General features: G+C 44.4%; 1 protein-coding gene across 2 annotated transcripts in view; it reads left to right on the top strand.

Moving 5' to 3' along the window:
- ASAP1 (ArfGAP with SH3 domain, ankyrin repeat and PH domain 1) overlaps positions 1–23,439 on the top strand; it is a 299,002-nt gene that overhangs the window by 209,741 nt on the left and 65,822 nt on the right. For both annotated transcript variants that reach the window (XM_045005497.1, XM_045005498.1), the window contains exons 16-20: positions 4,127–4,290; positions 6,017–6,150; positions 12,532–12,623; positions 14,007–14,193; positions 16,123–16,208. In XM_045005497.1, coding sequence (XP_044861432.1) covers positions 4,127–4,290; positions 6,017–6,150; positions 12,532–12,623; positions 14,007–14,193; positions 16,123–16,208 — 663 coding nt within the window. The remainder of the gene's footprint in view (positions 1–4,126; positions 4,291–6,016; positions 6,151–12,531; positions 12,624–14,006; positions 14,194–16,122; positions 16,209–23,439) is intronic.

The following is a 23,439-nucleotide window of genomic DNA, read 5'->3' on the forward strand; positions in this document are numbered from 1 at the left end:
CAGTTTGATTCATTCAAGATTTTTAGTATATTTGACTCTATGGTTCCTTTCCTTTACTCCCCCAACAGTGCAACCTACTCTTGTCATTCCTATATATTTGGTACCCTGTTATTACTATGTCCCATTATCATCTTTCCACCAACTTTCTTTAATGCCTATTATATCAATAGCCTCACTTAACACCAGGCAATCAAGTTCACCCATCTTAGTATTTAGACTTCTTGCATTGGTACACAAGCACCTACAAAATTTGTTAATATTTCGTTGTCTGGCTACATATGATGTAATTGAGTGGGACTCTTTTTCATTTCAGAGTTTCTCTTCAGTTCTTATCTGTACTTTCTCAACTTATATTCTCTCATCTTTATTAGGATATAGAGTATCCCCTTTAATAAATTTTCCCCTAAAGAAACTGTGTGCATCTCTGTCCAAACCGTGTGCTTTCCCCCAGCCCTTAGTTTAAAAACTCCTGTAATACCTTTTTAATTTTTCGTGCCAGCAATCTGGTACCATTTTGGTTTAAGCGGAGCCCATCCTTCCTATATAGGATCCTCCTTTCCCAAAAGGTTCCCTAGTTCATAATAAAACTAAATTGCTCCTCCCAATACCATCATCTCATCCATGCATTAAGACTCTGTAATTCTGTCTGTCTTTCTGGACCTGCATGTGGAACTGGAAGCATTTCAGAGAATGCTACCATGGAGATCCTGGATTTTAATCTAAATTTGGCCTCCAGGACCTCTCTCCTACCTTTCCCTATGTCCTTTTTTCGTGCATGTTCCATGAGCACCAACTTCTCCCCAACATGGCACATAAGTCTATCTAGATGTCTCAAGAGGTCCACAACCTTCGCATCTGGCAGACAATTCACTGAGCCAGTCTCCTAATCATCAGAAGCCCAACTGTCTATATTTCTAATAATTAAAACCTCCATTACTATTACTTGTCTCTTCCTAATAACTGGGGTCCTCTCACCCAGAGAGGTATCCTCAGTGCGAGAGGATACCAGGACATTATCTGGAAGTAAGGGTCCCAGTTATGGGAATATTTTCTTCTGTTCTAGCTTGACGTTCTCCTTCCTTGAGACTTTCATCCTCCTTAACAGCAGAAAGGCTATCAGGTTGGGGGTAGTACCACTCTGCTGTGTCCCTGAAAATCTTCTGTAGATACCGCTCTGTCTCCCTTAGCATTTCCAGTTCAGCCACTCTGGTCTCAAGAGCCCGAAGTCTGTCTCTGAAGGCCTGCACTGAATGTACACGTATGCAGTCCTACGTGCTGCATCCAGTACAAAAAAATAGATAGCCGTTCACTATACTGCTGGACTTCTGCCTGTATTATTTTTAGTCTTTCAGGATTTATTTATTTGTTCTTTATTTTATTTTATTGTGTGTGTGGGGGTGGTTATTGTACTAAGTTTAAAGGATTTTTATTAGGTGTATCTGGGTCCCACAGTCCCTCTCTCAACTCCCTTGCAAAACTTCCTTGTTTGCTAGCTCCTCTAGGTGCTTAGAAGCTGTTTTTATGAACTCCTGTTCTCCCTGAATTATCCCTGCCATCTTGTCAAGGGATCCTAAAGGGATTAGGAATCAGAGGATAGGAAACTAGAACCTCATTAGCAAGTTCTCAGTCTAGCCTAGCAGGCTACTTGGCTCAGCACACAGCCCCCAAAACAGACCAATGACAGAAACCTGTGGGCAATAAGGGAGTCCTCGGAGAAAACAGAAAGCTGTCCAATATCTAGACACCTGAGAAAAAGAAACAACATGGAAAGCTGGACAACTACTCAATTGTGGTAGAGATTGCAGAACCCTGGTCTATAATAAGATTGGACAAGTGCAACCGGTTTCATTAACACTATAAAATTATATCTGATCATCTTTGCATATTACATTGAGTCCAGCGGCTTCATACAGTGAAGCAGAAGCATTCTGTGTACTTCAGACAGAAACTGTACAAAACAACAAAGCTATGATTAAAATAGAGACCCATAGGACACCTGGTAATGTCATATTGGGTTAAAATGCCATTTTACTGGTTTGAGGTTTCGGGGGAGGGAGTTCTTCAGTGAAAAGTGTATGTATTATATTTCTGCCATTTGGAGTGCTGATGATCAATTCTGTTATATAAATGGCATGAATGTTTGTGTTAAATTGGCCCTGCTGATAATCTCTAGCTACAGCACACAGAGATTGCGTCAGGTGATATGCAGCTATATGGAATTTTTCATTTCTTTGGCTAAAAGGAATAAAAAGAGAATTGCTATTGCTGTATGTATCTGTAGTAAATAAAAGAATGCTTGAAACACTAGATCAAACCTGTGGTCAGCTCATGCATCCAATTTTTCTTCTAATTTTCATTACTTCTAATAGTGATTGAAAGTTGCTTTTTTAAATTGCTATGGTATATTTGAGGTTGGATGTTAATCTATTTATCCAAATTGCAATTAAATTGGAACTATAATGACTGTAGTTGCTGACAAGTTCTTTAAGCCAGTTGCCAATTTCTAAATGAACAAATATTTCAGCTTGTACATTACCTAAATTTATCTGGATTATGCTAATATCAGAAACCAAGAATACTTCCTTTTTCTTTCTCAAACTGGTCTTCATCAGCAAAATTGCAAATGACTGCCACCTAGAGTGTGTTTATATATTTTACTTTACAAATTCAGATTATGTGTAGTACATGTATTGTTTTCCATACACAGAACTATGGAGGGAAAATACTGGAAATGCTTACATTTCCCAGGGGGAGGGAAGGGGACATGTTAAGCTTGCTTTTACTAACCTTCCTTTGCAAGTTCTTTGGAAAGACAGTTTGTTCTCAGATTCATCTTTTGTGCATTAATCACAAAATAAAAAAGTGCATATGTGAGTGCAAATACAAATTCAGGCTCTGATTCTGCAAATATTTATGATGTAACGTTGTTCATATGAGTACCCCATTAAACTACTTATGTCTCTAAAGTTACCTACACATGTTAGTATGTGCAATCTAGAGGCTATGAAATTAAGTCTAAAGTTTCATCATCAGTCCATTCGGTTGAACCTAGACATTACAGCACACTGAAGAAAAAAAAAATCACACATTGAGTATAGAAAGTTGAAATATCTAAGCAGGAAATTGGTTAAGAGGAGTTAGAGCATTTTTAGACGTGTACTATTTTATCTGCTTTAGCTCCAAGTAACAAACAATTACTGTAGCTGAAAGGGATTGAAGGAAAAAAAACCTGGATTTTGTTCTTATTTTGATTTGTTTTTTTCAGCTTGCTCATTTGATATATTAGACAGCACTTAGTGTGTAGCCATTTTTTCTAATTCCCTTGTAAAAGCTGTCAGTCAATGTCCCCTATTAGTTTGGGTCTTTCACACAACAGCAAGTGAGAGAAATACACTTTTAAAAATAGGGAAATGTTGTTGTATGACCCTTAAAAATCAGTGGGTAGACTCAGGCCAGGTATAATACCTGAAACAACTTTTAACAATCTGTTGATTTGTTTTAACTTGACTAAGTTGCAGGTTGATATCTGTAAGATCACATTTTACCAGTTACAATCTTAATGTTGGCCACTACTGTTACTCCATTACTCTCTATTCTTATCTTTCTCCTCTTTTCTAAAATCCTGTCCCATTTTTACTCCTGACCTGTCCAATCTATTTGGCCGTCACAGGCCTTGTGTATGGGCTATTATAGAAAAAAACTCAGGGCCAGATTTTTAAAATAATTTAGGTGTCTAAAGATGCAGATAAGTGTCTAGTGATATTTTCAAAAGAGCCTAGGTACCTAGGTTCCAAATCTGGCCCTTAGTCTCTATCCACTCCCAGGCTCTAACACACTTGCAGAAACCAGGAATTACATATGATGGCACACATTGTTCCAGTACATTAATTCAAACACTTTTTGATGAGCAATTTAAAAATCTTTTCCCCTTGTTTTACTTTGTTCCTCCTTCTCTCATTTTTGTTTTACTTCTGCCCTTCCCCCATTCTTTCTTTTCAGTCTCTCCCCCAGCATACTCCCTCCCCTCCACGTCTACCCTGTTCTTTCACCTGCAGACTTGCTATAGTTTATAGGTAAAGTTGTATTTGCAAAACAATCTTCATGAAAACCCTTCATTTTATACTAGATGGATATCAGTATTGACTAACAGTAAAGAAGAAGCATTAAACATGGCATTCCGCGGAGAGCAGAGCACGGGGGAAAACAGTTTAGAGGATCTAACAAAAGCCATTATTGATGATATACAGAGATTACCCGGAAATGAAGTCTGTTGTGATTGTGGATCACCAGGTATCTTAATTTACATGAATGTCACCAAATGTCTTATTTCAAGCAAAATAACTTTTTTTTTTTTTTAAATTTAGAGTGCGGATTAACTTTCTAAGCAATATTTAAATCAGCCTTCAACCCTAGTTAAAAGAGCAAGTGTTCTGAGTCTCATTCATTACTGTTGCGTGTTGTCTGCACTCAGTTTCAGCAGTTCAAGCCCCATTGTGGGATTTGAACTGCTGATGTTGTTGCACTCTCTCCAGATCCTTATTGCAATGGAATGGAAATTGCTTGGCAACACTGTTTTTGTAAGCTGCTTGGATGTGAGTTATGCTCAGGCAGTGATTAAGGAAGATGTAATCCTCCAGGAGTCTTATTCTTGGATCTCAGCTTCATAGCATGAGACACGTGGAATTGCCAAAGTAAAATTTCTGGACCCTAAGGACAATGGTAATAGGATGATGCACAACATCTCCTTATTGATTTGCAATTAAACTAAGCGCTTGACACAACTGTCAATAGGGTGTCCTGGTTTGTGTTTTATCCTTTTACCCATTGGTGCCAAAAATCTTCAGAGCTTTGGTAGTTTTTCCAGTCTTGTGCCAGGAAGCAAAGACTCGGTGTAAGAATCCTTTCGGAATGATATCTTCAGAGCAGCAGAATTACAGGTCAGTCGTTTTCCCTTGTCTGAGCTTGAGGACAATTAAGAGTTATAAATCATTGTTGGGCTACTAAGTTTATACTGCTTGATAGCTGCTGCTTACATATCATAAGGAAGTTCCTCAGAATGGAGGACTGGGAAAGATAGAAGAATAATGTCTCTGGCAGGTAGCAGATACCAATATTATACTGGTAGCTACATTCTACAATGATGAGTACATTAGAAATGCTTAGGTTGATAGATATGTAAGTAGAATATTGCAACCATAGAAAAATACTGCTTTTTAAGTACTGAAAGATGATAAATAGTTTAGTTTAAATCTCTGGAAATCTGAGGAAACATTTTTTATTAACCTTTGCCATGTTGTTTTTTAATGAAGTCCCAAGCATCTCTCCTCTTTCTTTTTGCTTTAAACTCTTGACTCAAGACTTCACATAGTGGGCATGTAATTATCTGGTCAAGGAAGACTGAATGAGGTTCATTTTGAACCACTTGTCTTTCTTGTCTAATCTGCCCATGTTGTTGCTGTTAAGTTGCTGTCACGCATTGAACATGCTCATTTTGCAACATACATGATGTGAGAACTGTTTGGGTATTAAACTTAGGGATGCCCACGTGGCAGTGCAGAGCACTATGTCTGGGCCAGCCCTAGAGTGTAAGGGTTACCTCTATGGATGTCGATTCCATCCATAGTGAAATGTTTCTTAATTGAATCCTTTATGAAAAAATACACTTTGAGCATTAAAAATTAAGGCCAAAATGGATACATTTGGGGGATGGGCACTACATTTAGGTGCCTAAACATGTGTTTAGGTAACTGGGTTTGAAAATTTTGGCCTAGATGTTTGTAGATAGGTGGTGGATTTTTAGAATATACAGACTTAATGTGATTCATGGAAAAATGCATTTTATTAACTTTTTGGTTCTGTTTGGTGATGAATTTTGAAAAAAAGCATGAGATATTCATAATTAAGTTGTTTTTGTTAACCCCCTAAGAGGAGAGTCATTTTCATTGGTTTTTACAGAATATAACTTTCACTCTATTTAATATTTGCTAAGTATTTTATTTCTCAACCTCTTCTACAGATCCAACGTGGCTGTCAACGAACCTGGGCATTTTAACCTGTATAGAGTGTTCTGGAATACACAGGGAAATGGGTGTTCATATTTCTCGAATCCAGTCTTTGGAACTAGACAAATTGGGAACGTCTGAACTCTTGGTGAGTCTCTGTGGTTTTTATATCTTTAGTCAGATACTCTGCATATAAAGGATACTTCCAGATTTAAAATAATATACTGGTACTTATTTTTTAAAGGACATATTTTGCAAACAAATGTACATTTTGCTAGTAGTGTGGAGAAGGATTTATCTTGTACTACTTATACTTTTGTCCATTTACCAACTTTATTTTTGTTAGGTAGTCTTGATCCTGAATCAAAAGCCACTGACAAAATCCTTGCATGATAAGAGAAAAGGAAGCTAATTGCAATCTATAACAGAGTTCAGAATGTTGCCATTACATTTAATTGGATGAAACTGTAATTTGGAGGGAAAGATCCTGCACTGATGTTAAGAGATACTGTGAACTGGATGTAGGAGAAGACAAAAGTGAAGTTTGACATTTTTCAAACAAAATATGTTTGACCTAGAAAAAGATTTATGTTTTGCATAGGAAACTGTGAAAAGTGTTTGAGTGGAGGGAGGGAACATTATTAGGATTTGAGGAGAAGGTAATTCTGAAGTTCTCCGAATGATGGTCCCTATGTGTATTCCACTTGAGATGCGCATGCACACCATGTGCCTGAGACCAGAAGATTTTTCATTAGCAGTGTTCATTGGTCCACACCTGCACCCTCTGCCTCCTTGTGCTCTGAACTGAATGCATAAAGGGTGGTGCTGACTGACCAGCTCTCCAGTTCCTTTTTATCACCCCTTGTCTGAGATGGAACCTTTCAAAGTGTCTACAACTTTGCTAACGTTCCTGCTTCAAATTCCAGTTTTTGTAAATAGTTTACCATTTTCTAGTTATTTAGTTTTTAGTATTTAGCTGGATAGTGTTAGTAGGAGTTTTACCCCTCATTTGGGGTACTTAGTATGCCTGAGATCCCCAGTTTCAAGTCCTGTGTAGCCTGCCCCTTGGTCTTCCTGGTTAGTGACTTCCACAATACTTGTTTTTATCGCCTTATCCCCTCCAAGTGCAGCATCTGTCATTCATTTCCTCTCTGAACCCAGCAATATCGAGTGTTGCAATTCAGAAGATTCCTGGTGGAACTCTCCCTAATGACCCAGTTCAACATTGGGTCATCAGACCCCTCTGTGCATTGGCCATAGGTACCTTATTGTGCCATGCAGCCACAGTGCTCCCAGACTCCAGATCATCAGAGGAAAGAACTACAGACTGTAGGAGGCAGAGCAGGTGGGAGCACTCTCTCAAAAAACGAGAGAAATCCCCTCCCAAGTCATGATCCAAGAAGTGGACTTCTTCCCTTGCGGCCTCCAAGTCTGGTGGGACTCTGCACCCTGCTGTGGGTGTGTCAGGAGCTCACAGGAAGCATGGGCTTGTCTCGAACCAAGAGTGCTCTGAAACTACCAGCTGCTGAAGGGCCAGGACCAACTCCAGCATTGGTGAGGGAAAGAAGGCAGCTGCCCACATGGCTGGTACCATCCCACAGCAAGAAGAAGGATTCAGCAGTACCAGCTCTCACTGCCTGATCTAAATTAGCACCATTGGCTCTGCCAAGAGGTAGAAGCTCCTCCTGCTCCCCTTCCTCAAGGACTGGATGTACTGTGCTTGATGACCAGGCTGAATATTCTGACCTGGGGTCACCAATCCTCTCAGAGCCGGTAATCAGCAGAGAGTTTCCCACATCGCTGGCCATTTGCTGGTACTTATGATCCGCTGAGGCATTACAAGATAACGGGTACCACCAGCTCCACCAGTGCAATCTGAGGACTCTTATTCTTCCGGAAAGTTTGAGACTGAGACAGTGGGTCCACCGACAGTACCAACATACAGGATTACCCCCAACAAAGGTTCCAGAGGCTCTTGAGCACCCACCCTATGCCACAGGACCCTGCCCAGCTCAGGACCAATGGTATCCTTCCCCATAACACCACCTGCTTACCCATATGGTCCTTCACACTGAGATCCACATCTAAGACTTCCTGGGTACAGAGAATCAGACAGGAGTCCCCTCATAAGGAAGAACCTCCGCTCACTGAGGAGCACTATGTGGAGAAGGAGCAACTTGAACCAACAGACCTGCTCTCCCCAACAGTGTTTTTGTTTTAATCTCCTGATAAGGTGGTTGCACCTACCTCGCCATCACCATCTGATGACTAGGCAGTTCCAAGATCTCCAGAAGAGAATTGCAGATGCACTCCAGATTCCCCTTGAAAAAATTCAGGATACCACTTGTAAGTTGCTAGATATCCTTCAGAGTGCAGGCCCTAGCAAAATGGCACTTACACTCAACTAGGCCATATTAGAGCTGGCCAAAAAAGGTCTAGCACAACCCAGTCACTTCCCCTTCCTCCCCTCCCCCTGCTCTGAAAAGAATGGAGAAGAAATACTTTGTTCTTTCTAAGAGGACAAAAAACTTACCTTCACACCCCACCCAGAACTCTCTAGTGGTATAGGCCATCACTGAATGTAATGGACTACTCCAACCTAAGTCTGCTGCCTACAACAAGAACACCAAACAAGTAGACCTCTTCAAATGAAAATGTTTCACCTTGGTTAGCCTATAGTTTTGCATTGCAAATTATCAAGCCTTGGTGTCTAAGTATGATTTTATTAATTGTAAGAAGTTTTTTGAGTTCACAGACTACCTACCCGAGGAGCTTGATCGCATTTCCAAGCCATGATCGATGAGGGTCAGGTGACAGCTAGATCGTTCCTTCAAGCTTCGCTCGATACAGCAGACACCACTTCTCACTTCATGGAGACTTCTGTTGTCATGAGACAAGCTTCATGGCTCCAGTCCTCTGGGTTTCCAAAGGAAATTCAAGCCACTTTGGAAGATTTTCCCTTTGAGGGCAACCACCTGTTCAGTGACAAAATGGATAAGTCATTGCATATTTGTGAGGACCGTCATGCAACCCTCTGCTTCCTGGGTATATGCATCTTGGAGAAAATACGCCACCACTATATAAGCAGTGTCCCACTACTCAGCTCTTTTACTACAAAAGGGCCTATGAGCCTTCCATGAAGCACCAGAGTGCAGTGCAGCAGACAGAATGTCTGTCATTCTCTCACCAGCCTCAGGCTCCTTCCAAGAAATCTTTTTGACGGGACCCTTGAGAGTCACAAACCAGCCTTTCTGCACCCATACTTCATTCAGTAGCCACCTGGCCCATTTCTCCCCAGCATGGCATCATATCATGGTGCATTAAAAGGTCCCAGAAATTGTCACCACCAGATATCTTATAAAACTTCTGTTCATCCTAACCAGAAAACATCCCTCCCTGTCTCCTTTCAGGCACCCCCTCTCGTGGGAGAATATTCAGACAGGATCTGATGTGCCATCTGATGAAGTGGGTTCTAGCCCACGAAGACTATGATTATAGTGTACTATATAAACAAACAGGGAGGAGTGAAATCTATGCCTTTTTGCATGGAAGTGATCAAGCTGTGAAATTGGTGCATCTGACACCGGGGGAGTGGTTTGAGCATTGGCCTGCTAAACCCAGGGTTGTGAGTTCAATCCTTGAGGGGGCCATTTGGGGAGCGGGGGTAAAAATCTGGGGATTGGTCCTGCTTTGAGCAGGGGTTGGACTAGATGACCTCCTGAGGTCATCTATTTCCAACCCTAATAGTCTATGATTCTATGATCAGTGTCTCAGCAGTGCACCTCGTGGGAGTACTGAACATCCTACAGGACAGCCTCAGCAGGAACATCCACAGAGACCATGACTGGATGCTTCACAACTCAGTGGTACAGCACATCTGACAGTGGGAATTCCCTTTGTGGATGCCTTTGTGTCTGAAGAAAACAAGAAGTGCCCGGACTACTGTTCTGGAGCAACTCAGGGACACAACTCCTAATATGCTGATAGGAGATGCTAATATACACTCTGCCACCCATTCCCCTCTTATCTCAGATCTTGAGGAAAATCAAGCAAGACACAGCTTCAATAATCCTAGTAGCACCCTGGTGGCCAAGGTAGCTTTGATTTGCTATCATCCTTTAGATAGCTTCAAGTCCATGCATACAAAACCAGCTGTTTCCTAATCTGCTGACTGAAGACAGAGGCAGGCCACCCATCCGAATCCAGCATCCCTCTGTCTAATAGCTTGGTATTTGGATGAATGATGAATTTAGAGAGGTCATGTTCTAAGGCAGTAAAATCCATCCTTAATAATAGCAGGAAAGTCTCTCTAAGAAAATGTTATGCTGCAAAATAAGAGTTTTTTCCAGGCCTGCCGGTCCACTCTGCTTCAAAGTCCACCAGCTTAGCTCCAACGGGCTGCTCTTTCTGCAAGCAGTGAACAAAGCAGGTGGCTGCCAAACAACATTATAAGGGAGCATTGCACAACTTTAAATGAGCATGTTCTCTAATTGATCAGCAACGTAACAATGAAGCAGCATTAACCGGGATGACTTTGAGTAAGGAGTTACTGTACCTCCGCAGGGCTCAGAGATACCACCCATTCTGGACTACCTTCTTTCTTTAAAAACATCAGGTCTGACCCTCAACTTGCTGCAAATGCATTTGGTGACAATTAACGCCTTCCTTTCTCTGGTGGAGAACTTTTTGGTCTTCACCCACCCTATGATAATAGGTCACCTTAGCTGATTACTCTCGTTATAGTTAGTATGGCAACACCCGTTTTTTCATGTCCTCTGTGTGTATATATATCTTCCTACTGTATTTTCCATTGCATGCATCTGATGAAGTGGGTTTTAGCCCACAAAAGCTTATGCTCAAATAAGTTTGTTAGTCTCTAAGGTGCCACAAGTACTCCTCATTCTTTTTTCTATGTCAGTGAGTTTTTTCAAAAGGCCTTAAGCTTTCCTCTGGTGCTAAAACATATTTCAGCTTGGGACCTCAGTCTTATTCATATTTGCAATATTAATGAATCCTCCATTTGAACCTTTAGCCTCCTGCTTCTTTCTTCAGCTGTCTATAAAGGTGGCCTTTCTGACTGCAGTTATGTCTGCCAGAAGAGTTTGGTGAGGTTGAGGCTCTTATGGCGATATACCTTCCCTACAGGGCATTCCATAAGGATAAGGTCTCTTTGAGGTAACACCCTACATTAATTCCAAAGATTCCCTCCAAATTCTACTTAAATCTGGTCATATTCCTTCCAGAGAAGATAGGAAGTTCCATTCTCTGTATGTTTGTCGAGCCTTAGTGTTCTACTTGCAGATGACAAAACCCTTCAGGAAATCTCCTAGACTATTCATCTCTTTTGCTGAACATATGAAAGGGTATCTCCTCACTGAGACTTCTTAAATGGCTTCAGGTTGCATCCTGCTATGCTAGGAGTTGGCTGCAATAGCTCCTCCACAGAGTGTCAGAGCCCACTCGTCCAGAGCCCAGGTATCCTCAGTGGCATCTCTTCAGGATGTCCTCCTGAAAATCTGTAGAGCAGCAACATGAGACTCTGTGCATACCTTTACTAGGCACTACACCCTAACACAAGCATCTTCAGCAGATGCATCCTTCAGCACAGCGATCCTGAAATATGTGATATAGCAGAGTACCTTCTCCTCTTCAATAAGGACTGCTTATGAGCCGCCTAAAGTGGAATACACATAGTGACTATCACTCAAAGAAGAAATTCTGGTTACTTACCTTATATAACTTGAGTTCTTCAAGATGTGTGGGCCCTATATGTATTCAACTACCCTGCCTCCTTCCCCTCTTCTTTGGATTCTTTCCTAAGGTGAGTCATAGTACAAAAGGAATTGAAGAGACGTCTAGTCCACACCGCCTCATATGCTCTTGTTTCAGAGCATGAGGAGGCAGAGGTGCAGATGTGGACCAACAAACACTGCTAATGAAAAATCTTCCTGTTTCAGGCATATGCAACGCATGTGCACCTAGCGTGGAATACACATAGGGTCCCCACTTGAAGAACTCCAATTACTATAAGGTAAGTAACAAGAATATTTTTCAATCCATTAAGGCTATGTCTATGCTTGGAGCTGGGGGTGCAATTCCTGTCTTAAGTAGACATAATCGCACTAGCTCTGATTCAGCTAGTGTGCTAAAAAATAGGAGTGTAGCCATAGTAGCAAGGCAAGTGGCAGAATGGGCTAGCCCAAGTACGTACCCACAGGGTCCAGGCATGTTTGTACTCAGCATGGCTCTCCTGTGCAACTGATACCACCGTTACACTATTTTTAGTATGCTAGTCCGATCAGAGCTAACACGACTAAGTCTGCTTGAGATGGGAATTGCACACCCTGTTCCAAATGTAGACATAGCCTACATTTAACTTTAACACTATACATTCATTTTGTGTTTCATTATTTGTACTGTCCTCTGCTGCTGCTAAGAAAAATGCACTGTATTTAAAAAAAAAAGTCTTATTTGAACATTTGAGACCAATAGCAAATTCTGAAAACATGTGCTTTTGTTTTTGCTACAGCTGGCCAAGAATGTAGGAAATAATTGTTTTAATGATATAATGGAAGGGAGTTTACCTAGTCCTTCACCCAAGCCCACTCCATCAAGTGATATGTAAGTACTGAACATGAACACTTCCCCAGTATACAGTTGGAATGGAGTGTATATATATGTAGATAGGGTTTCCATAGTGAGATATATATTAAGCTATAATCAAGTGAAGGGAAAAGGTAAATAAGAAAAAATTGTTCGAGGATGCAAGAAAAAAATTTTTCATTCCACCTGCCAATCTTAACTGTTACATTTCTCATTATGGAATTCCAAATCCCTTCTCTAGTTATTTCTCTTTAAATTTGTTCTTGAATTTACTTCACAGACAGTTAGTGTTCATACATGATGGGTTGTGTCTCCTTAGAATATACTACAGAATCTTCCGCACTTGTTTGGTTTTGTAATTCACACTTATGTGATAAACTGTAATGGATTAACTAATAATAAATCTTTTTATATTAATTTATGGATAAATCCAGACCCATTTTCCTCTGGTGTGGGGGTTAGCTAAGCAGCCGAACTCGTGTTGTTTTGCTGCCTGGCAGAGGAGGTCATGCAGAGAAGTTCAGCTCCTGAGGAGTATGGTAGTGGCTTAGTTATTCTGTAAATGTGCAAGACCAGAGGATCATTGCAGTCAGGGGAAGTAAGATCCCATAGAACCCATCCCAGCCACTAAACTAACTGGGATCTGGATTTTAACCTTCAAGTGGGATTTTCATACCAGGGAAACCTTGAAAAAAGAGGGCATTTCTACAAACAGCAGTAATGAACAGTAATTTTTGTTTTTCCCTTTACTTTTATGGAAGATGTTTAGTTTGAAAAAGAAATTTCTTCTCAACCCTTGTTCTTCTTGATTATGCAGCGAAGTCATAATCCTCTGTTTACAATACATTTAAATTGCCTTGGAAATAACTGTTATAAACTTAGTTTTATATCATCAGTTCAGTTACTATAAGGCAAGTAGAAAGGTGAAAACCCTTGTTTTAAACAAATAGAATCACAGAAATAGTAATGGCAAAAATCTGTTAGATTCTCATGTTCTATTCCCTGGAGCCTATATTTTTCATATTATGAAAATCCCCTTTGCAAGAAAAATTATGAAGAACAATTGAACAAATTGATGCATCTTGCATGTATCTTCCTATTATGAAAATTGTCTTTTGCATCTTCAGTTTTGAATTAAACTGATTTCCCAAAATCAAAGGCTGTATCTCATGTATTATTGAAAAGGCAGGATACTGTAAGAGGCTTGTTTACTTCATTTTGGACCTCTTTTTTGCAAATAGTGTGCCACATGCATAGTAATTAAATTTATATATAAAACAGTCAATCCTCACTTTTCAGTTTAAGCAAGCTGAGTTCTGATTTTAAGTTTAAAGTATCAGTCCATTTGAGATCCCTTTTGCTCAGAATTCTAGACCAAGTTCTGTTTTTTTTTTCCCCCAGGACTGCACGTAAAGAATATATCACTGCTAAGTATGTAGATCATAAGTTTTCTAGAAAGACTTGTGCATCTGCAGCAGCTAAACTGAATGAACTACTTGAGGCTGTCAGATCCAGGGATTTACTTGCACTAATTCAAGTCTATGCAGAGGGGGTAGAGCTAATGGAGCCACTGTTAGAGCCTGGACAGGTAAGCTTATCCGATAAACAATATTGAGTAAGTTAAGAACATTATTTTTGGAAGCCATCCATTAAAATAGTGATATAACTTATAAGTACATGGGTGAATGACGTTTATTAGAATCATAGATGAAAAAGATCTTAGCTGATCTGGCTTATCCTCCTGTCAGTGTATTTTCTCTTGCCTTCTCCTGTACAGTTTAAAAGATTTGTTATGAATGTTTGTATATGTGCTCAAAGAATAGTCTAGTACATTTTAAAAGTCTGAAAGGTAAATAATGACCAAATCTGAGTGTTGTATTCAGGGGCATCCACATTTTTCCCTAATCAGTCGTTTTTGATGTGTGTCCCCTTTTTGAGTCCCTCCAACAGGTTACCTTTCTTCACATCAGACACAAACTTCTGGTCCTTACCTTCAAGGCTGTTCACAATTCAGCTGCTTCTTACTTACCTACTTTTTTTTATCAGACTGTGTCATGTTGTGAACCAATGCATCTAGTCTGACAATAGTGGCAGCCTCCAGCATTCATGTTAAGCACCTTCTTTGCTGCTCCATGTGCACTGAATGCCCTCCCTGAATCTATTCACAAAGCCATTAATCTTTTCTCCTTCAGATCACTTCTCAAAAATCACCTCTTCTGTGATGCTCACAGTAAGATACTTAATTATAATGGCTCAGCAGATAGCTTGGTACAGGCCCATCAAAATCTTTATTTTATGTGTATTTTAAAAAAAAAATCTTGAAGCCTGTAACTTACGCAAATAGCTAGTATGTGCAACTTGGTGTTCCTATTACTGAAGTTGTCAACACTCAATAGTTGCATTTTTTCCCTATCTAGACTGTAAACTCTTTGGAGCAGAGATTATCTTTATATGTTTGTAATGTGCCCAGTAGAAAGAGGTCTTCATCCTGACTGCTGCTTCTGGACACTACCGGAAAAGAAATAATTAATAATGATGGCATATTTTCTCTTTCTTTCTATACTATAGTTTAAATGTTAGGAGTGTCTGTTGTTATGTTCAGAGAGCAGTCTGATAAATACATTATAAAAGACTAGCGAGTTGATGACCTGGTCTACATTCCAGGCGCAGCTACACTACACCCTATTAAAATGACACAATTCTTGCAAGGTGTATTCCTTTTAAAGCGACTAACTTGAATGCACAATATTCTTAAGAAATGTCATGTGGTAGCATTAATACATGCAAGTCTCTGTGTGTGTTGTATACTATGAAACAGCAATTCTGTTTTCTTAAGTGCTGATCATGATACAATATTTCTATTAACATTGTTTTCTTCAATAGGAAAATGGCTGATTTTTTTTTCAGAAGTCCTGAACAATCGCAGCTTCTATTGAATTCAATGAGAATTGAGTGCTCAGTTCCTTTGAAAATCAGAACGCTTTGATTTAGACTCTAAATTTATGCACTCGTGTTTGAAAATTTTGGCTTCTATTATTGTCTTTGTATATTTCACCATTATCAATCATAATCCTTTCACCAGTATCACAATTTGTTGTGCATAGTTTTACAGGCATATGGTTCCCTACCCAGAATATGCTTACAGTCTAAGGACCTAGTACTACAAGTTCTTATAGGGGAGGAGGACATATTCCTGCTAGAAGGGACTAATTGCGGTTGTTACTAGGAGTAATGATTACTAGTGTTTTCAGGATTGTGCACAATCGTTAGACCAAACTTGATACAAAAGGAAAGCTGGTTGGAGAGGGTGATACTACTTCCTGGGAAATGAAGCACCCATAAGGAGTAAGAAACAAAAGCTGTTAGCATCATAGCTTTCATAACAGTTTATCTATTTAAATATTTAATACAAATATAATGATTGAAGTATATTTTAGCAGGAGATTAACTGTGATAATCTTTGCAGAGAAGAGAATCAAAAATTGTTTAATCTTGTACATTTTTTTCATGTGTTTAGGAGCCAGGTGAAACAGCACTTCATTTAGCAGTCCGGACTGCTGATCCAACCTCTCTTCATCTGGTTGACTTCCTTGTACAAAACTGGTATGGATTGCTCACTTATTAACCAGAATAACTTTAATGACAAATGTACCAATTCAAAATCATTCTCATCATTTACATTGCTTTGTATGGTGTTTGTTTTTATTAATGATCATACTACTTAGTATATGTTTGATGTTGCAACTGAATAGAATTACTAACTTGAGTTGACCTTTGTGTTGTAAAGCAATAAAAAAGGGAAAAAGAATAAAAACATGAACATTAGGTACATGAAGTATGCAGGAAAAGAGACACTATATGATCGAGTAGGGGAAAAAAAGAGAAAACACTGAGGGAACTTTTATGACAAAGGAAAATCAATGCAAATAGATAATGCGGAAAAGAGATGGCAAGAAAGCTTCCAAAATTAGGGATAGACTAATTCAAGGAAAGCAAGACAGTGAAAATAAAGGTATAGACATTTTTTTCTCTCAGAAAATGAGAACTAAAAGAATTAAAGTAACCTAGGAAAAGATGGACATTTTAATAAACAGTAGGTTTAAAACTATGAAAAATGGAATACAGTAGAACCTCAAAGTTATGAACACTGCAGGAATGGAGATTGTTCGTAACTCTGAAATGTTTGTAACGCTGAACAAAATGTTACGGTTGTTCTTTCAAAAGTTTATAACTGAACATTTACTTAATACAGCTTTGAAACTTTACTATGCATAAGAAAAATGCTGTTTTTAACCATCTTAATTTAAATGAAACAAACACAGAAACAGTTTTTTTTTGGTCTCTGCTGCTTGATTATGTACTTCCAGTTCCAAATGAGGTGTGTGGTTGACTGATCAGTTTGTAACTCTGGTGTTCGTATCTGAGGTTCTACTGTAGATGGCGTAGCAGTGTTAAGTGGCAAGTTCTCAACCTATCAATGGTGGTTGAGATATTTTATGGTGTAGAGAGGATGTGATGATGGGCAAGAAAAACTTAGTGAAAATGCACATTCTAAAGGAAATAAAATCAATTCATATACAATGCAGCATGATTATTTCTGATGTGAGATTTCACAATGTGTACAGTGAGCTGACTAAATAGATCCTATGTCACTTAATGATTTCCTGTTGAGTGAAGAAAACAAAGAGCTGCTGCTGTCTTGTCAAATTGTGGGTTTAGCACTGTAGCAGTAATTAAGGGCTAGAAGATGATCAGTAGGCTCATCACAGCCTGTTTTTTCTAACACAGCTGATGTTTCCGGTTAGCCTTCAGAATACAGTCTGAATTATACATGTTTTCTCTTCCCCTTTCCAGTAACTCATGTACCTATATCACACTTCATATAGTCTGTATAAGAGAGGAAACTTAGTCTTGTGATTAAAGCACAGGACTTGAAGTAAGAAATGGGTTCCATTTCTAGATCTCTTATTGACTTGTTATGTGTTCCCAAGCAAGTCACTCAACCTTTCTGACTCTTCACTTCTCTCATCTGTCAAATGGAATAAATGTTACTTGCCTACATTTGCAGAAATGTTTTAAGGGTTAATTTATTAATGTTTGCAAAGCACTTTGAGACCATCAATTGGAAAATGTGTTAAAATGCAAATTATCATTATTGGTTTTTTCAGATGGTTTGATACTTTACACAGTGATTAGTTAAAATGATTCTGCTTAGTTATGAAATCTTCACTTGATGATCTTTTATGTCAGTGTTCTCATCTACATAGCATAGCCAGATTTTTTTTTGTCAGTTGTCACTCTTTATGTCATGTTAAACTCAAAATTGGAGTGCACTTCTCCAACAAAAAGAGCCAGCCACTGGTTCTTTGTTATGAACCACACTGGTCAGCCACCTTGTATATTTGTCTTCTAATCATTTATAATTTTCTGCGGGCAAGTCTACACTATAAATCTGCGTCGGCTTAGCTGCATCAGTGCAGCTGGTGAAGATGCGCTATGCCAACAGAAGACCACTCTCCCATTGGCATAATTACTCCACCTCAGTGAGAAGCAGAAGCTATGTTGGAGGGAGGGCATCTCCCGCCAATATAGTTCTTCGAGTGATTGCTCCTATGCATTCCAATGTAGGTGTGCGCGCCGCGCGTGCATGGCTTCTCCGGAACATTTTTACCCTAGCAACTCCGGCGGGCCGGCTGGCGCCCCCTGGAGTGGCACCGCCATGGCGCTGGTTATATACCCCAGCCGGCCCGTCCGCTCCTCAGTTCCTTCTTACCGCCCGTGACGGCCAGTTGGAACAGTAGAGTGCTCCCTTACCTCCACAGCCCTAGCGTTTCTCCATCTTTTACTGTATATAGTTCGTTAGTTAGTTTGATAGTTGTATAGTTTATAGTTAGATAGGTATAGTAGTGTAAATAGGGAATTAGAGGGGTTAGCCCCTCTTCTTCCGCACCCGGTGCAGGCTTATGCCCGGGGCACCGGGATTCAAGCCCTGCGCGGCTTGCCAGCGGCACATGCCGGTGAGTGACCCGCACGACTCGTGCCTTCGCTGCCTTGGGGAGGCATACAGAACTGACAAGTGCCCAATCTGCGTGGCCTTCAAACCCTGGACGAGAAAGGAGCGGGACTCGCGCCTTAAACAGTTGTTAATGGAGGCTTCGCTCCAGCCTCCGGCGCCAACTCCATCGGCGCCGAAGCCCTCCTCAGCGGGCAGCGCACCGGCAGCACCAAGCCGCTCCGGTGCCGAGCCTCCTCGACACCCGGCACCGAAGTCCCGGCACCGCTCCCTCTCCCCAGGAAGGAAGCACAAGGTGCCGAAGACGGCCTCTGCAAAGCGTCCGCAGAGACCGCTAGCCCAGCCGCCTCCGACACAAGCGGTACAGGCTGAGGCAGTGCACAGGCAGTGCACGGTGCCGTCGACTCCGGCGCCGCAAGGGCCGTCGAGTCCGGCACCACCCAGCTCCCCGGTACCCGCCGAGGTAGAGCTGCGGATCCCGTCCACGCCGGAGGCGTTTGCGACGGCGAGGGAGCTAATCGAGCTCACGGAAGCTCCAAGCCCCCGGCCCCCGGCACCGCCGGTGCGGGCACTCAAGTCAGTGGGCAAACCGATGATGATGCGGCCTCCTTCCCCTGACAAGCGAGACGGACGCTCCAGGATTCGGTCTCGATCCCGGTCCCACTCTCGGAGGCGGTCCCGATCCAGAGGTCGATCAACATCGCGACGCCGCTCCCCGTCTCGGCACCGGTCGCAGTCCCGGCACCGCTCGCATTCGCGGCACCGGTCGTACTCCCGGCAACGGTCCCGGTCACCGAGTCACCGGCACCGCAAGAGGTCCGGCTCCAGTGACCGCTTTCGGCACCGAGACTCCCGGAGCCGCTCCCAACACCGCCGATCGCCGTCGAGGTCGAGCTCCCAGCACCGCCGATCCAGCTCCCGGCGCCGCCGGTCCAGCTCTGGGCGCCGTCGATCCAGCTCCCGGTACCGCGCCGCACGCAGGTCCCGCTCTCCGGTTAGGTCACGTGATGACCGCCACCGACCTTCAACGCCTGCTAGACACCTGACGCAGGTTTCTGTTGGGCATTCGGGAACCGCCTCAGCTCCTCCCTGGCCCTCGTGTGAACCCTCCATTGCTTCCCCTGAGGGCAGCGCAGTGGACTTCAGGACAGCGTCTCAAGGACGGGACCTTGGACCCCTACACTGGGGATATTGGGTTCCCTGGGCCCAACACGAGCAAGGCCCTCCCCTGCCGCTGAGGCAGGCGCCTACGGGGCGCTCAGTGCCGGAGGCCACGGTTAGCAGGCCCCCCCGTCTCCACAGGAACAGGCTAACTCGCCACCAGGCCTGGCACCGGGGCCGGAGTCCGTGGCTCCTGACCGCCCAGGAGCGGACCAGGCATCCCAGGAGGTGCTGCCGGGCCGCTCCTCGTCCTCCTCACCTGACGAGGCGGTGGCGGGGGCATCAACATCTGAACCCCCGGCGCATCAGGCGCATCAGGACCTTCTCCGCCGTGTGGCAAAGGCCATGAACCTGCCCGTTGAGGAGGTCACGGAGGACGATGACCCTATAACGGATGTTGTGGGTTCGGACGCCCCAGTGCGAGTGGCATTACCCTTTATCCGCACTATTCAGCGGAATAATACGACAATCTGGCAGTCGCCCTCCTCAGTCCCCCCCACGGCGCGAGGGGTGGAGAGAAAGTACTCTGTCCCGCCCAAGGGGTACGAGTACTTCTATGTGCACCCCACCCCGGACTCTCTAGTGGTCCAGTCGGTCAATGACCGGGAGAGGCATGGACAGCCGGCCGCTGTGCCAAAATCAAAGGAGTCGCGGCACATGGACCTGTTGGGGCGAAAAATCTATTCAGCGGGTGGCCTTCAGCTCCGCATAGCGAACCAGATGGCGCTCCTGTCCCGGTACACTTTCAACATCTTAGGGTGCCTGGGAAAATTTTCGGAACTGACCCCGCAAGACTCCCGCCGGGTATTCTCGGCGCTCCTGGACGAGGGCAGGACGGCCTCCAGGACCCTAATTCGGGCAGCCTTGGACTCCGCTGACTCAGGAGCCAGAACTATGGCGTCTGGAATAACCATGCGGCGCATTGCCTGGCTGCAATCCTCCACCTTGCCGCCGGAGGTCCAATACACCCTCCAGGACCTCCCGTTCGATGCACAGGGTCTCTTCTCAGAAAAGACGGACTCGAGAATTCAGACCCTGAAGGACGGGAGGATTGCTATCCGGACTCTGGGCATGCACACGCCGGCCACCCAGAGACGGCCTTTCCGGCAGCAGCCCTACCGGCCCTTCACCCAGGCCAGGTCTAGGCCATTTAACAATCGCCGGACGGCCCCCTACCGCCGCAGGCCGTCAGGGGGTAGGCGTAACCAGACCCAGGGCCCCTCCAAGGCCCCTCAGGGCCCGAAACCGGCCTTTTGATGGGACGCCCGAGGATGGCCCACCACTCTCCCCCCAGGATCCATCCCTATTATTTTCAAATCGCCTTTCCCGCTTCCTCCAGGCGTGGTGTTCTATAACATCGGACAGCTGGGTCCTCAACACCATCCAGCACGGCTACCGCCTGCAGTTTGTTTCGCCCCCTCCCTCCCACCCACCTTCCCCGTCCCTTTTCAGGGACCCCTCTCACGAGCAAGTCCTCTTGCAGGAGGTCCAGACTCTGTTGAGCGTGGGTGCTATAGAGGAGGTGCCTCGCAGCAGGCGGGGCAGGGGATTCTATTCCAGATACTTTCTCATCCCCAAGGCGAAAGGAGGTCTTCGTCCCATCTTGGACCTCCGGGAGCTCAACAGACACCTGTGCAAGCTCAGGTTTCGTATGGTGACCCTGGGGACCATCATCCCTTCCTTGGATCCGGGAGACTGGTTTGCCGCCCTCGACATGAAGGATGCATACTTTCATGTGGCAATTTACCCCCCCCCCACAGACGCTACCTGCGCTTCGTGATCAACGAAGCTCACTACCAGTTTGCGGTACTGCCCTTCGGCCTCTCCACCGCACCGAGGGTGTTCACCAAGTGTATGGCAGTCGTGGCCGCAGCCCTCCGCCGTCGTCGGATACATGTGTACCCGTATCTCGACGACTGGCTGATTCGGGGTCGGTCCCAAGAACTGGTAGCAGCTCAGGTGACCGAAGTCTGGTATCTGTTCCATTCACTAGGCCTCCTTATCAATACCGAGAAGTCCAGCCTAACTCCAGCACAAAGGGTGGAGTTCATAGGAGCGGTGCTTGACTCCACTTTAGCCAGAGCCTGCCTCCCTCGTCTTCGGCACGAGACGATGGTCTCGCTCATACGGGCCCTGCAGGCCTTCCCTTCAACGACAGTGCGATCCTGCCTGCGCCTGCTGGGGCACATGGCGGCGTGCACGTTCGTGACCGCGAACGCAAGGCTGGGCTTCGCCCGTTCCAGATGTGGCTGTCATCGGTGTACCGCCCCCACCGCGACAGCATAGACATGGTGGTTATGGTTACGAAGCCCACTCTCCAGTCGCTCACCTGGTGGCTGGATCCGGAGGTTGTCTGCGCAGGGGTTCCGTTCCGCCCTCCTCGCCCGTCGGTCACCCTGACCACAGACGCCTCGGCACTCGGCTGGGGTGCTCACATAGGCGACCTGCACACCCAGGGTCTCTGGTCGGCCCAGGAGCTCTCCCTCCACATCAACGTCCAGGAGTTGAGAGCGATCCGCTTGGTGTGTCTCGCCTTTCGGGCCCACCTGCAGGACCGCTCTGTAGCGGTGTACACGGACAACACTACAGCAATGTTTTACGTAAACAAGCAGGGCGGAGCCCGATCCTCCCTGCTCTGCAGAGAAGCGATGCTCCTATGGGACCTTTGCGTGACCCACTCGATTCGCCTCGAAGCGTTTTTTCTGCCAGGGGTGCAGAACACGTTGGCCGACCATCTGAGCAGGTCCTTCGCCTCCCACGAGTGGTCCCTTCGCCCGGATGTGGCTTATACAATCTTCCAGAGGTGGGGGTTTCCCCAGATAGACCTGTTCGCCTCCAGGGTCAACAGGAAGTGCACCAGGTTCTGCTCGTACCAAGGTCGAGCTCCGGGCTCCCTCTCGGATGCGTTCCTCCTGACGTGGTCAGGTCCCCTCCTCTACGCGTTTCCCCCGTTTCCACTCGTTCACCGGGTGTTACTCAAGCTTCGGAGGGACAGGGCCCGCGTCATACTCGTCGCTCCGGCCTGGCCGAGACAGCACTGGTACACCCTGCTGCTCGAGCTGTCAGTTCGGGATCCCATTCCCCTCCCGTTATGGCCGGACCTCATCACTCAGGACCTCGGCAGGCTTTGTCACCCGAACCTGCAGTCGCTGCATCTTACAGCTTGGTTCCTGAGTGGTTGACCGACGCAGAGAGGGGTTGTTCGTCGGCGGTGCAACAAGTCCTGCTCGAAAGTAGAAAGCCTTCGACGCGCTCTACCTACCTCGCGAAGTGGAAACGCTTCGCGCTCTGGTGCGACCAGCGAGGTCTTAACCCATTCTTGGTCCCTATCTCGACCATCCTCGACTACCTCTGGTACCTGAAAGGTCAAGGTCTTGCGATCTCTTCCCTGAAGGTGCACCTGGCGGCTCTGTCGGCCTTTCGGCCCGCCATCGGAGGTCGGTCTGTCTTCTCTCACCCGATGGTTGCCCGCTTCCTTAAAGGTCTAGACCGTCTGTACCCGCCGGTACGTCCTCCTGCCCCGACCTGGGATTTGAACCTGGTTCTGGCCCAGATGATGGGACCGCCCTTCGAGACCCTGGCCGCGTGCTCTCTGCTTTATCTCACCTGGAAGACGGCCTTCCTCGTGGCAATTACATCCGCCAGACGAGTCTCGGAGCT

This window comes from Mauremys mutica, chromosome 2 (assembly GCF_020497125.1).
Source record: "Mauremys mutica isolate MM-2020 ecotype Southern chromosome 2, ASM2049712v1, whole genome shotgun sequence".
NCBI lineage: Eukaryota > Metazoa > Chordata > Testudines > Geoemydidae > Mauremys > Mauremys mutica.